Here is a 12,948-nt window from a genome sequence, read left to right as displayed (position 1 = left end):
TTTTTCTCCCATACAACCCCAACCCCAGCCTCCACTCCCTCCATTCCTCCCAGGTCCCACACACCTCCCTTCTACCCCAGATTCAATCTTTTTTCTAAATGCAGGCATAATAGTATTTCCAATGTCCTCTGATTAAAAGTTTTAAGATTTATATTTTACTTTTTAATTGTGTGAGGGTATCTGGGGGTCGGGGGACAGTGTGCATGCCCTTAAGTACGTGTACCCACAGAAGCCTCAGATACCCTGGAGCCAGAGTGATGGGTAATTGCGTGACCTGAGAGATGGAAACCAAAGTCAGTTCTCTTCAAAAGCAGCTAATGCTCTCAACCACTGGGCACCGTTTTAATACTGCTTCACATTGAAATTCTCAACTATATCTGCTCATCAAAGTCAGCATTAAAGTTTGGGGAACACGTCAATCAAAGTCCACTTTTGTGATTTTTAGTAGAGCAAGATCCACTCCCTGGGTCTACTGCTTCAAGTAATGGAATTCATAAAAGGTAAAAATGATATCTTTGAAATTGACCTAAGTGGCTTTGTACTTTAAAAAAAAATCATTAAATCAAGAACAATTTATATGTAAGAAAACCAAGACCCAGATGTCTTGTGAGAGACACAATAGCTGCCCTATGTCATGTGGCAATGTCAAAATTCTAAGATGGCTCAGCCCTTAACTCTCCTCTGAGAGCAGAGGTGGGCTGGAGTTACGGCTCACTGGTACAGTGGCTAACACAAGACCCTGAGGTGAATGCCCAGCACTACAGAAATATACAAAGAGCAAACCCCAGTAAAATAGACTCTGTACAGAAAGAGGGTCACTGCTCATTCTACAGCCGGCTGTGTGGATCCAACCCAATAAGGCCAGAGGCCTCTCAAGGGCCTCAATGCCCACAGGAAGAAAGAGAAAACCCATAACCAATGGGGTCACAGTAAAAAGGCGGCAGGGAAGCAGGGAAGTAAACAGACCCACAGACAATACTGGTTAGCTTGAGGGCGTGTTTTGATTCAGAGAGATTTTTTTTTCCCTGTTGAAAAATGTGTGTGTGTGTGTTTGTGTTTTCAGTGCTGGGGATTAAACCAGGGGGCCTCTGCATGTTAGGCAAGGGTTCTACCTCTGAGTTACATCCCCAGGCCCTGTTTTGACATTGTCTCTCCATCCAGGTTAGCCTCGAAGTCAAGATCTTCTTGTCATAGCCTATCAAATGTTAGAATTACGAAAATAATTATTAAATAATTAGAAATAAATAAAATGTTCTTGACCTTCTTGGAGCTGGAAAGGTGATTTAGCAGTTAATAGCACTGGCTGCTCTTCCAGAGGATCCAGGTTCAATTCCCACTACCCACATAGCTGCTGTTACATATCTGTAACTCTAGTCCCAGTGAGATCCAATGCCGTCCTCTGGTCTCCAGAGACACTGCATGCACGTGGCCCAGAAACATACACGCTGACAAAACACCTACATATAAAATAATACAACAAAATAAAAATCTAAAGTCTACCTTATCAGTGTGCAGCTCAGTACTAACGAACATATTCACATTGGTGTGCAAGTCGTTTCTGAACATTATCATCTGCAAAGCTGAAACTCTGAGCCTGTTATGTGAGCGATCACTCTACCCTGAGGAACCAGCAGCTTCTGTGAAGTTGGCGATCCTAGGTGCCTCATTAGAGCAGGGTCCCATCTTTCACATCTAGGTTACATCACCTAGCTCAGTGCACTGGAGGTCCATACTCAAGGTCCTTCCCTCTTACAACCAGACATCATCCGGGTATGCCCATGCTACATTTGGTTTCTCCTACCACCTTCTAGTAGATTCTAGATGGCTGCCACTCTGGTCTTTTGTGGGCACCACAGCTCTCAGTGTGAGCACACAGAGATCATTCAGATCCTTGTTCCTAAGTTATGGGACATAGACCAAAATTGGAAACACTGAACCATAATAGCTAGTTAATTTTGTAAAACCTCACCATTCTAGCTTCCACAGGTTCCAATTTCTCTACTACCTCCCCTACACTTGTGATCTTTCTGCGTTTTTTTTTAACAGTACTCATCCCAGCAGGCGTGAAGTAACTTCTTTTTATGCTTCTGTCTGGCCTTAACATCCCTGTTTCTCCAGTGTTCTCCGTTGTACAATGAATATACAGTACTCAGGATTAAGGATAAAAATGTAAAACACTGAAGTAAAAAAATAAGTCTTATGAGGAAAATAGGTTGCAAATGAATATAAGAAATGGGTTTCTTTTTTTTTTTTTTTTTTTTAAGCTACTCGAACCGTTGCGATTTCCTGTAGGTTTGGTTGGCAACATCATTCCTGCACACCTTAAGGATCCATCACCTGCTCAGCTGTGGTGGCTGTAATTCACGGGCCACCAGCACAGCTCCTGTAGACACTGAGAAGGAAGTGCACAAAGAGATGCAAAGGGGAGCTGCTGCTGGTCCATGGTGAGCATCATGGAACCCAGTTAATTGAACAAAGTATCTGTGAAAACCTGCACAGTTGCAGAGACAAAAGTACTGTGCCCAGTGGTTTCCTCCTGGTCTGCTCCACTCCTTGGAGGTAGGGCCAAGGAGAAGGGGCTGGAAACAAGTTCTGCCAGTCATACAAGGATTCAGCCTCCAGCTCCCTGAGGAGAAGTGTCATTGCTCCTGGTGTGACTGTCTCTGTATCCTTCTGCACACTCCACTGTCTCCTGTCTGCTTCTGAAGGTGCCTGTCTGCTTTCTCTTTTTCTAGCTCTTCTTTAAAATGAATTTTTAATTAGCATGACAAAAAATGGGTTCCATGTGGCATTGTTTTCATACATAAGAGTCCACTGTGCTTTACTTTTTATTTGTCCTCCCTCTGCCTCCTCCCCTACTCTTCACCTGTGATGGTTCCCTTCCTCCCTCTAAATAGCTTCTCCTGTTTTATGACACATATACTTATATATCCCTCTCTTTGTACACCCTTTTTTCCCTTAGACTTTTTCCCCCTCTCATATCATAATCCCATTTCTCCTAACATACACAAACACACACACACACACATACACACACACATACACACATACACGCACATCACACATACATACATACACACACACACACACACACACACACACTCAGCTTGCAGCAAAACTAAACTGATCTCCACAGTCACAACCATCAGGCAGACTGGAGACTCGGCACTTCAAAATTCCAAGGACTAGAAAGCAAGGAACCCTACAGTCTCAGGCGAAGGGGAGACCCAAGAAATGACCAGAGAGGACAAGCTGCCTGCACAGAAGCATCACAGGTAAGGTTATTTGACGCCTCCACAGAGTAGACGATATCCATACGCCACCTAAGTCTTTGCCATCCAGGCCTGCAGGTAGGATCTGAAATCTACTACTCTGGACTTGTTCTGGGTGTCCCAGCCATGGGTTACAAGCAAAGAGAAATGGGAAAGCTCTTGCAAGTTCTATTCTAAGGTGGGCAGCGGTAGCCTCAGGAGATCATGAGCACTTGTCCTCATTAGTGGGGAGCAAAAGAGCACCAGCACTTGGGGAGACCTCCAAACCCCCACCCACCATGAGCTGTGGTTGCACTTGCCCCTGAACATGCTTAGTCAAGTCCCTGTTGGTTGCCCACCAACTACCTAGTTTACAAGACACGGTCCACTCCAGTCTTTCCATACCCAAGTTCACTCCCAAACAAGGAGAGAGCACTTCCTGGTCTCTCAGGAAGACAGGAGAACAAGAACAAGATATGGCAAGGAAACTAATGAATATTCAGACTCTTGTAATCCATGTAGTCAAAGGCAGAGCCATCACACCTGAATGGCTTTCTACAGTGAGAAAACCTTGCATTAAACCTCTTATGTAAACGACATTATGGTAGGCTGAGAGGTCATTGGCTCAGTGGTTAAGACTGCTCTCTGCTCTTTCAGAACACCTGAGTTTTATTCCCAACACCCACATCAGGCAGCACACAACTACCTGTAACTTCAGCTCCAGAATACCAGACACCCACTTCTAGACTCCATAGGTAGCATATATGCACACAGACACATGTGAGAATACATACATAAAAATAATAATGATAAATATTTAAAATAGTAATATTAAAATATAAATTATGGCACCAGATATCATCATGTATAAGAGAGATTTTATTTCAAGTCGCAATCTTTCTTCCTCTCCCCTACCACAAGGTCTCATTGTAGAGCCACCTGGAATTAATAATGATCCTCCTGTCTCAGCCTCCCAAGTGCTGAGATTACAGGTATACACCACCACACCCAGCTTTACAATTCAATTTTTCATTAAAAAAAAATCTTTGGCTCTTCAAATTAAACTTTGACCATAGGGGCATCATGTAGCACTTACTCTAACTATCTCTGCCTAAATGTTAGCATTGTGCTCTAGTGTGTGTCTTTAAAACAAAATTAAATGATGCTGGGTTCCACAGAAGTTCCCCAGGATGAGAAAGCACTGTGAGAAAAGGGAGCAAGGAGGAAGGCAACCAGATGGAAGGCAGAGAAGAAGAAAGGGGTGCTGATGGTCATTTTAAGGTTGGAAATCCACTGGATCTGGGCTCTCAAGCAAACCAGGTAAGAAAAGCCAATGAAACAGCATGGGCAAAATACAAGGGCGTCAGGGTTGGTGGCAACACCTATGATGCCAACATTCCAGAAGCAGAGGCAGGAAGATCACAAATTCATGGTCAATCTAGGCTACATAGTGAGACTGTTTCAGAAAGGGCTACACACACACACACACATACATACACATACACACACACACACAAACACACATACACACACATACACACACACATACACACACATACACACACACATACACACACATACAAACACACACACATACACACACACATACACACACATACACATACACACACACATACAAACACACACACACATACACACACATACACACACATACACACACACATACACACACATGTGTGTGCATGCATGTGCTCACAAATTAAAATGGAAAAAGTTAAGGATACAGCTCAAGTAGTAGAGCACTCGCCTAGCATGCTTGAGGCCCTAGGTACTAAACTCAAAAACAAAAGAAAGAAAAGAGAAAAAGTAAATAAGATGTTTTAAATAATTTCAGCATTCGCCACGTACAGAAGCATTAGTCACACAGGTAATGAGATCGCACAGGAAGATGACTCCCAGGCTCAGCTTGAGGACGTTAAGTATATCCATTCTGGCCTTAGAGTGCCAATTACATTTCCAAATTGGCAATTAGACATAATGTCCCAAAGACAATTACCAAATAATGCCAAACACAATGCAGATTCCATCTGAACGAGAGTATTCTCTCCAAACTCTCTCTGCCCATTGCCCAACTCATCACCCCCCTTACACACAGCTACCCAAGCAAACTAAGTCTTTTTTACCAACTAATCAAGACATATGTGTGAATAATTAAAATCTGGGATGAATCAAGCAATTTATAATTTCATCACCAAAGCTTGCCACCAAGTCAAGCCTCTCTCTCTCTCTCTCTCTCTCTCTCTCTCTCTCTCTCTCTCTCTCTCTCTCTGTGTGTGTGTGTGTGTCTCTGTCTCTGTCTCTGTCTCTCTCTCTCTCTCTCTCTCTCTCTCTCTCTCTCCTTTCCTTCCTCTGCTGGAGAGAAGGCTCAGTCAGTCAGTAAAGTGTTTGCCACACAGTCATGAGGACCTGAGTTTAGATCCCTAGGACCCATGTCCAAAGATAGGCTTATGTGTGTGCTTGGACTCCCACTGCTGAGAGGGTGATTCGGGCTCACTAGGGCATACTGATCCCCAAGCCTACTTGGTGAATTCAGACCAGCAAGAGAGATTATCTCAATAAAAACAAGGTGACGCCGATGAGATGGCTCATCTAGAAGTGTTTGCTGAGCAAACCTGACAACCTGGGTGTAATCCCTGGAACCCACATAAAGGCAGACAGAGAAAACCAACTCCTGAATATTGATTGTCCTCCACATGTGTGCCACAGCATGTACACACAACAACAAATATAACTTTTAATGACTAAATAATGACACCAAAGATTGTGCTATGAAAACACACACACACACACACACACACACACACAGAGCAGAGACATGAATCTACACCTACCATTGTCCCCACCACCCTAAGTATCTTGTGTTTCTTTTTAAATAACTCAATTCCTGCCCTCAAGGAATCTGAAGGCCGCTCAGGGTCACTCGCAGCTGTGCACATCTCATGAGAAGGGTTTTAGCTCAGCTTGGGCTAACAGTTCTGAGTCTGAACGGGCAAGAGCTGAGAACCAGTCTTCACTCTTTTTTCCCTGGCACCTGGCTCAGTTTCTGGCACAGTAGATATGCTTTGATAAAGGCAAAACCAACAGCACTAACATTAACCAGAAGATCTGTGGGCCACTAGGTACACATGGGCCTTTTTGTGTGGCTGCCAGAGAACCAAGTGAAGTTCCTTCTAGGTTCACCTCCTTTGATAATGGAACAACCTAAAATGAACATCTCACGGAAAGTCTCAGATAGTAGGAGCTGTGAAAACCCTTCTAGTAGTGGGGTGGTGGGGAAGAACTTTCACTGTTGTCTGCTTGAATCCTTGAGAGGTACAAAGGAAGATGGCACTCCTTCCCCTCAAAGATCCCTTTAAGGTTGAGTCTCCCTCCCATTTGGTAAGGTCCACCCTGGGTCCCTGTGAAAAATGCCCTGCTTTGAACCCTTCCAGTAGGAGTAGCTTGCAGTTGACCTCCTGAACCACCCCACACCATGTAGCTCTGGCTGTAGCCTTTAATTTTGCAAGATGGTGGTTTGGCTAACTGGCTACCCTGGACTTTGGGAAGCCACACCCCTCATAGTGTGACCAACTGGCAAGAAGAAGAACCCACATTTTGGCTGGCAACTGGCATACCACTCCCTGTAAACTACAGAAAGCCACCCTGACTGCCACACACAGCCAGCCCCAAAGTTCTTTGGGAAAGGACACCCCAGGAGACAGCTTTAATACTGAGCATCCAACTGAACACAGGCCCACCCTCCACCCCAAAACACCTCATCTAATTCTCTTACCCTGACTGGTGTTAGCAAACCTTCCTCTTCTTGTCCATGTTCCATGATAAGCCCATCTTCAGAGACGACCTGCCCGTGCTGTTCATTCACATCAGGCTCTGCATAGCATCAGCAATGCCTGTCTCTTACAGAACCACAGCCGCTCAGGCCACTCAGCCTTCTCAGGCCGCTCCCTGGCTCTTCTGCATCAGACCATTTCTCCAGCCCTCCAGGTAATCCGTATACTCATGAAAGTTAGAGACCCTCCCCCTCCCCCAGACCTTGCCTGAGCCCAACTGGCATTCCTCAGATCTTCTTCTCACAAAGTTAGGCATATGAGGGTGGGACCCTGAATTCCCTTCTCACTGAGCCCAAAGCCAGGAATACATCAACTTGGGGCATCTGGAAGAAAGAGACACTGTTAGCCCACTCCTGCTGTGTACAGCAATGGAATTTCAGTGGTTCTGCGGGAGACTGGCCTTACCTGACCCTGAGAGATTTCTCTATAAGTCTATGAGTTCTCCATGATGCCCCAGGGTTGTGGTGTCACTGCACAAACACAACTCTTTCCCACGAACCAAAAGGGAGTCTCTCTAGAGGCTCCTCAGCTCTCAAGTCCTGAGAAGGTAGTGTTGGCTGTTTTGATTCACAGATTAGCACAGCCATTGCCACTGAGAGCCAGGGTACCCTTGCTTCCCACTTTGGGAAAAAGGCCCTGACATTATAATCTAATGTCATCTCAACTGCTACAAGGAGAGACAGAAAAGAGAGAAGGGGGTGGTGAAAGCAAGTGAGCCCTAGAGCAAGCACTTCCTGCCTGCACCTATTGACCAGCCCAGCCCATAGAGCACAGTAGCTTGTTCTGTGGCAAAGAGGAGAGGCTGAGAGGAGGAGGCAAAAGGCTTGGTCTCCCTTCTTTCTCAGACCAAACAACAGGGTCTCTTCCTTTCCTCCAGGAGCAGCAGCAGGCCCAGGCTTGCAAGGAAAGCATGAACCCCATGTCTTTTCTGAACACTGCCAAGAAGTAAGAATCATGGGGCTGTGCTCTTATTATGAGGCTTAGTATGACAGGAAGGAAACTAAGGAACCTCCTCTGAAGTCCTTGCCAAGGTCACAGGCTGACTCTGGACCACTACACGGGGAAGGGGGAAAGCTACTTCAAGCAAGCTGCCTACCAGGTGGACTTCTGCAAGCCTACGATGAGATCCTCCCAGAAGAGGCTCAGCCAGGGTCCTCACTACCAATTCCCTCCAAGGTAACTTCAAGGGCAAGGGCCAGAGCATACTTTGGGAAATCCTGTTGTGAAGGCTGCCAAGGAAAAGCTGGTCTGGTTGCACAGCACCATGTTTAGGAGACTGCAACATCCTTGGGCGGCAGGGAGCATAATTCTGGGAGTTCTGACCTGCCTGGGGCTACCAGGGATGGAATCAACCCTCTTGAAGAACATGGTGTTGAACAGCTACATCTCCAGGTGACTGTTACAATGGTTTCCTTCTGCCAGCCCTATTCTCTGAGACACCAATACCATCAAGGACCTACCTACATCCCCGCCCCATCATCAGCACATCAACCATGATGTCAAGATGTCCTCCGTAGATCTTTCTTCACCTACCAGATCCCAAACATCATAGCTTGCAGCAATCCAAAGTCAGGAGTCCCAATCTCAGTGTGACTTTGGACAAGTTAGACTCATACCGGCAGATCTGGAGGCTCCTTTTGGTCCCCAAATTCTCTCTGTTCTAGTGTGTGCCCTTCGGCAACTACTGTTCAACGAATCATCAAAAACAGCTTCTCGCTTGGTGGAGCTGTGGTAACTCTTACTTCCCAGAGGCCTGCTAGTATCAGGTGTTTGTTGGGCACTAGACACCCATGTTATTGATGCTTCTCATAGGAATTCTATAAAGTAAGTGTCAGTGGGTTCCTCTATGGCTGATGAGGAAATAAGGCTCACTGTCAGCCAAAGATACCCTCCTGAGTGGGAACAGCAAGCTTTATTCTGAGTCTATTAATGGTAGAGTCTAAAATATCAAAATAAAAAAAGTAAACAAAACAGCAGTGGTGCTGGAGAGATAGCTCAGCAGTCAAGGGCACCTACTTTTCTTGCAGAAGACCCAGGTTTGGTTTCCAGTACCTACATGGTGGCTCACAGACATCTAAGTCTCTAGTCCCAAGGGATCCATCCAACCCCTCTTCTGACCTCCACAATCTCCTGCATGTACCTGACGTACATACTCAGGTATGTACTCAGTTACATACACATAAAACAAAATTAAAATTTTTAATAACCAATGAGTACAGGCTATGTGGACAAGGCCAGGTCAGGTCCTCCGTGACTAGGGACTGACAACTTCTCCCCGGCCTCCCTGAGTGATCTGACCATAAAAGAGTATGTGGAGGTCATCAGTGCTGGCAATTGCCAGGACAAGAGGAAACCAGGCACTGAGGCCAATCTGGAATCTAGAGTTCCAGGGTGCTGATGCCGCAGTCCTGATTGATGCACCAGACCAGACCCTGGGTAATTACCAAGCCATAATGGGATCTGATATTTATATTAATCACGAGCTTGTCGGAGAAAATGTGTTGTTTTCTCAGACATAACCATGGAGACAACACCTCAATAATTCACAGCATGCAGAACATCTTTGACCAAGACCAAGGTTCTATAGGGATGATAGCCCTGACTGGGATTATCGGTTAGTCTATGCCTTGTCACATGCAGGTCCTGCAGCAAACCAGAGGCCCATCCACAAGTGACCTATTTCCCCAAATGCTTAAAGAGAAGTAGACCACAGGCTAGCAAATGAATAAAACAAGGGGGGGGGGGAGAAGAAACATAGGTGGTTAGGAGGCAAATTCCAAAGGAATCGGAGCTTAAAAATCTTTCCCCAAATTCTTCTGTCCTTCCATTCTCTTGTGTGCGATCCCAAGACAAAGAAGAGGATTGGAACTTATGGGGTCCAATCCTCAGATTTCCTAGGGGCCAGAGAGGTTAAATGGCTTATGCAGACTGTCTGGGCAGTTCCCCCAGCTCGCTGCAATCTAGGACTAGACTGAACCCCAAAACTCTGTTGCCAAATGACCAACGCACACTGATGTAACTCAGGGTGGTGGAGGGAAGCAATAGCATGAAAAACCTGAGCAAAGAACCGTGCTCAAGTCAGGAATGGGACGGTGAGGTTTGCTGTGCGCCTATTATTCTGTCCACTCTCCCACTATTTGAGACAGGCTTATGGCTACCTAGTCCAAGCTGACTTAAAACAGTCCTCCTGCCTCTGTCCTTGAATACTGGAATACAGGCATGTGCCACCATACCCAGCATAAATATTCCTCCATTACTCCCCTACTTCTCCCCAAAAGCTTACAACTTTTTAAAATAATGATAATAATAATAACAAAGGCATTAGCTCTGTGTTATTTGGAGGCCAAAGGCACAAATGAACAGAGACCCCAACATGTATGTCCACAGTCTTGGGTTCATTTGACAAAAAAAAAAAAAGTCATGGTGCAGACCCGGAGAACAAATGTATAGGATTCCAGACTCCTGGTGAAACACGTCTCCCTGGGAATTTCAGATGCTGAGTAGATACCTTTCCCAGAACTCTGGCTCCTAGTAAGTCACACTAGACCTGGATAAGAGTGGGGTGGGTGAAGAGGCTTGAGGGTGGGTAGAAATTTCTGTGGAATAGCAGCAGAGGTTTGCTTAAAGAGACTGGCAGATACAGCTTTTCTAAACTTGAGCTGAATTCTTTATTCTGTACCGAGTCTTGACAAAACTATGGAATATTTGAAAAGCAAAGAGGGGATTGACTGCAAAACAAACACAGAGCTCAAAGAGTAGAAAGGGAAGCTCTGAAAAATTCTCACTTACCATCATTAGGTAAAGGGAGTTTAGTATACACACAATTTAATTGAACTAATCAAGAGGCAGGTATTAAAAAAAACAGGGCATGATTCTAAAAGAACTCACAGTACCAAAAATAGCTGGATGATACTCTATTTTGGCCTTCAATCTTTCCAAACAACCACAATCATCTTTCATTCCAGGGTGATTTCTGTATTGAAACTCTCAATTGTTCTCACTCTGCTGATTCTGAGGCTAAAGACTCTGTAGACAAATGTGTACAGATCGGTTTATTTTTTAATTATTGTTACACAAAACCTATTTTCTGAGAAAACTGGCAAAAGCTACTCTGGTCATTATTTAGGAGAGAGATTCTTTATGTAAATTCTCTCAGAAACATTTCATGACACGCACTAAACCAGTACAGGGTACCCCCTAGAGTAAAGAGATGATAAACACTCCACTTAAAACCTCAGGATGACAAAAGGTTTCATTATGACCAAATTTGCTCACTTTCTGAAAAGAGAAGGTGGTTTGTTTGTTTTATTAAGCCAACCCAAATCACTTCCATATAGAAAATAATTGAGAAGCATGCAACTAAAGATAGAGGCCAAGTCTCAGTATGGGAGGGAGACGCTCCCAGGACTAGCTGGAGATGCAGTAGAAAGAATGAGTGAATGGGATTCTGTGATCAGGCTACAGTTAAGTCTGATGGAGCAGAAAGTGTCTCTGAGTCTGACTGTAGGAACCTTGCTTAATCTGAGGGCTTCTCTGGAAGGCCAGTGAACTTTCTCCTTGAAAAGGACAGGGTTGGGGGGGGGGGGTGCTTCATTATCAAGAAGCGGGCTCTAAACAAGCCCACCAGTCACCATTGGAGGCTTTCAGAGCAATGCCAAGAGGAAGCAAAGAAGGAAGGGAGGGAGGTTTTACTTTTTCCTCCCTTATTCCAACACACCAGTATTTTCCAAAACACAAATGTGCTGCCACAAAACACAGCTGAGCCCAGCACCTACGGTAATGTATAATTAATGACACAGAGTGCTTCAGTTGCCCTTGGGTTTCATAGTCAGCCTTCCCCTTTAACCTAACTCTTCTCTTTAGCAGCTACAAGATGCCACAAGTTGCTGAACCCTGTAATGCCTGAGGGGGGTCCTGTGATTAACTTTACTAGAGCAGGTGTTGACACCTGGGAACCAGGATGAGTGCCTTGCCCAACCCCCCCCCCCTAGAGATCTCCTCTCTCCAAAAGTGTGGGTGCTGTTAAGTTCTCTTGGATCAGAATTTCTCTAAAAGAAGGCACCCAGTTCAGCTCCCTCTTTTTGTTCCCTGTTCTTTCTTTTATTCATTCTGTAGTTCTCTCTCAAACACTGCCCACCTCCGGACCCCTGTGCCCAGCTAGTGCTAGGTGGTGGGCAGAGACCCCTCTAGGATATGGACACAGCCCAGGAGTAAGCCTAGCAACCATATATCTGAGATGTGAGTCCTAACACGGGTGGGCGACTCTGCCAGGAATAGCTTAAGGCAACTTCCAGCCACATCGAGTGCCAAAGGGGGGCTTCGTGAAGCAGAGTTCCCTTGGACCCTGAGGTGTGCAACCCTGGTGCTACAGATTGGAGCTGCTGGCTGTATTTGCAGGGATCCAAAGTGGGTGGCCTAGGAGAGGAGTGTAGAGGTGGTGAAAGTACTTGGGGCAGGGGAATGTTCCACAAAGAAAACGTAAGTGATGGAGTGGGCGGAAGCATCAGACTTGCAACCATGCCACGTTTAGAAAGTGATTCTCCATAGATTGACCCCATTCCAGGATAACTCTTTTCAACTTTTTATTGATCCCTGTGCCCCCACTTTCTAAAGCCATATTCCTCCCCCAGAATTCCAAAATGCAAAAGATTTTCTCCCTTGCTCTAATGACGTTCCCTTCTTAGGGACCCTATGAACTGATTTCCCCAACAAGCTCCTAAAGTAGGAGCTGATCTGTCCCAGCCAGCCCGCTGTGATGAGCCTGGACGCAGCCAGTGAGTGATGCCCAGCACGCACCCAGGGTCTTTCAGCTTCCTGTGTCCCCCGCAAGGTTCCTTCTCCTCACC

The 12,948-nt window shown here is 45.5% G+C and overlaps 1 protein-coding gene across 36 annotated transcripts in view; it reads right to left on the bottom strand.

Annotated features, from left to right (window-relative positions):
• Positions 1 to 12,948, bottom strand: part of Kcnma1 (potassium calcium-activated channel subfamily M alpha 1) — a 706,053-nt gene that overhangs the window by 691,466 nt on the left and 1,639 nt on the right. The window contains exon 2 of one of the 36 annotated variants that reach the window (XM_063274728.1): positions 1 to 12,948. This exon is cut by the window's left edge and continues 16,517 nt beyond it. The exons of the other annotated variants lie outside the window; for them this stretch is intronic. Within the exon in view, the coding sequence (XP_063130798.1) occupies positions 12,766 to 12,948 (183 nt within the window). The 3' untranslated portion in view covers positions 1 to 12,765. 36 annotated transcript variants of the gene reach the window in all.

This window comes from Rattus norvegicus, chromosome 15, assembly GCF_036323735.1.
Source record: "Rattus norvegicus strain BN/NHsdMcwi chromosome 15, GRCr8, whole genome shotgun sequence".
Taxonomy (NCBI): Eukaryota; Metazoa; Chordata; class Mammalia; order Rodentia; family Muridae; genus Rattus; species Rattus norvegicus.
Note: the sequence above shows the minus strand (reverse complement) of the source record. Positions and strands in the feature narration are given on the sequence as shown.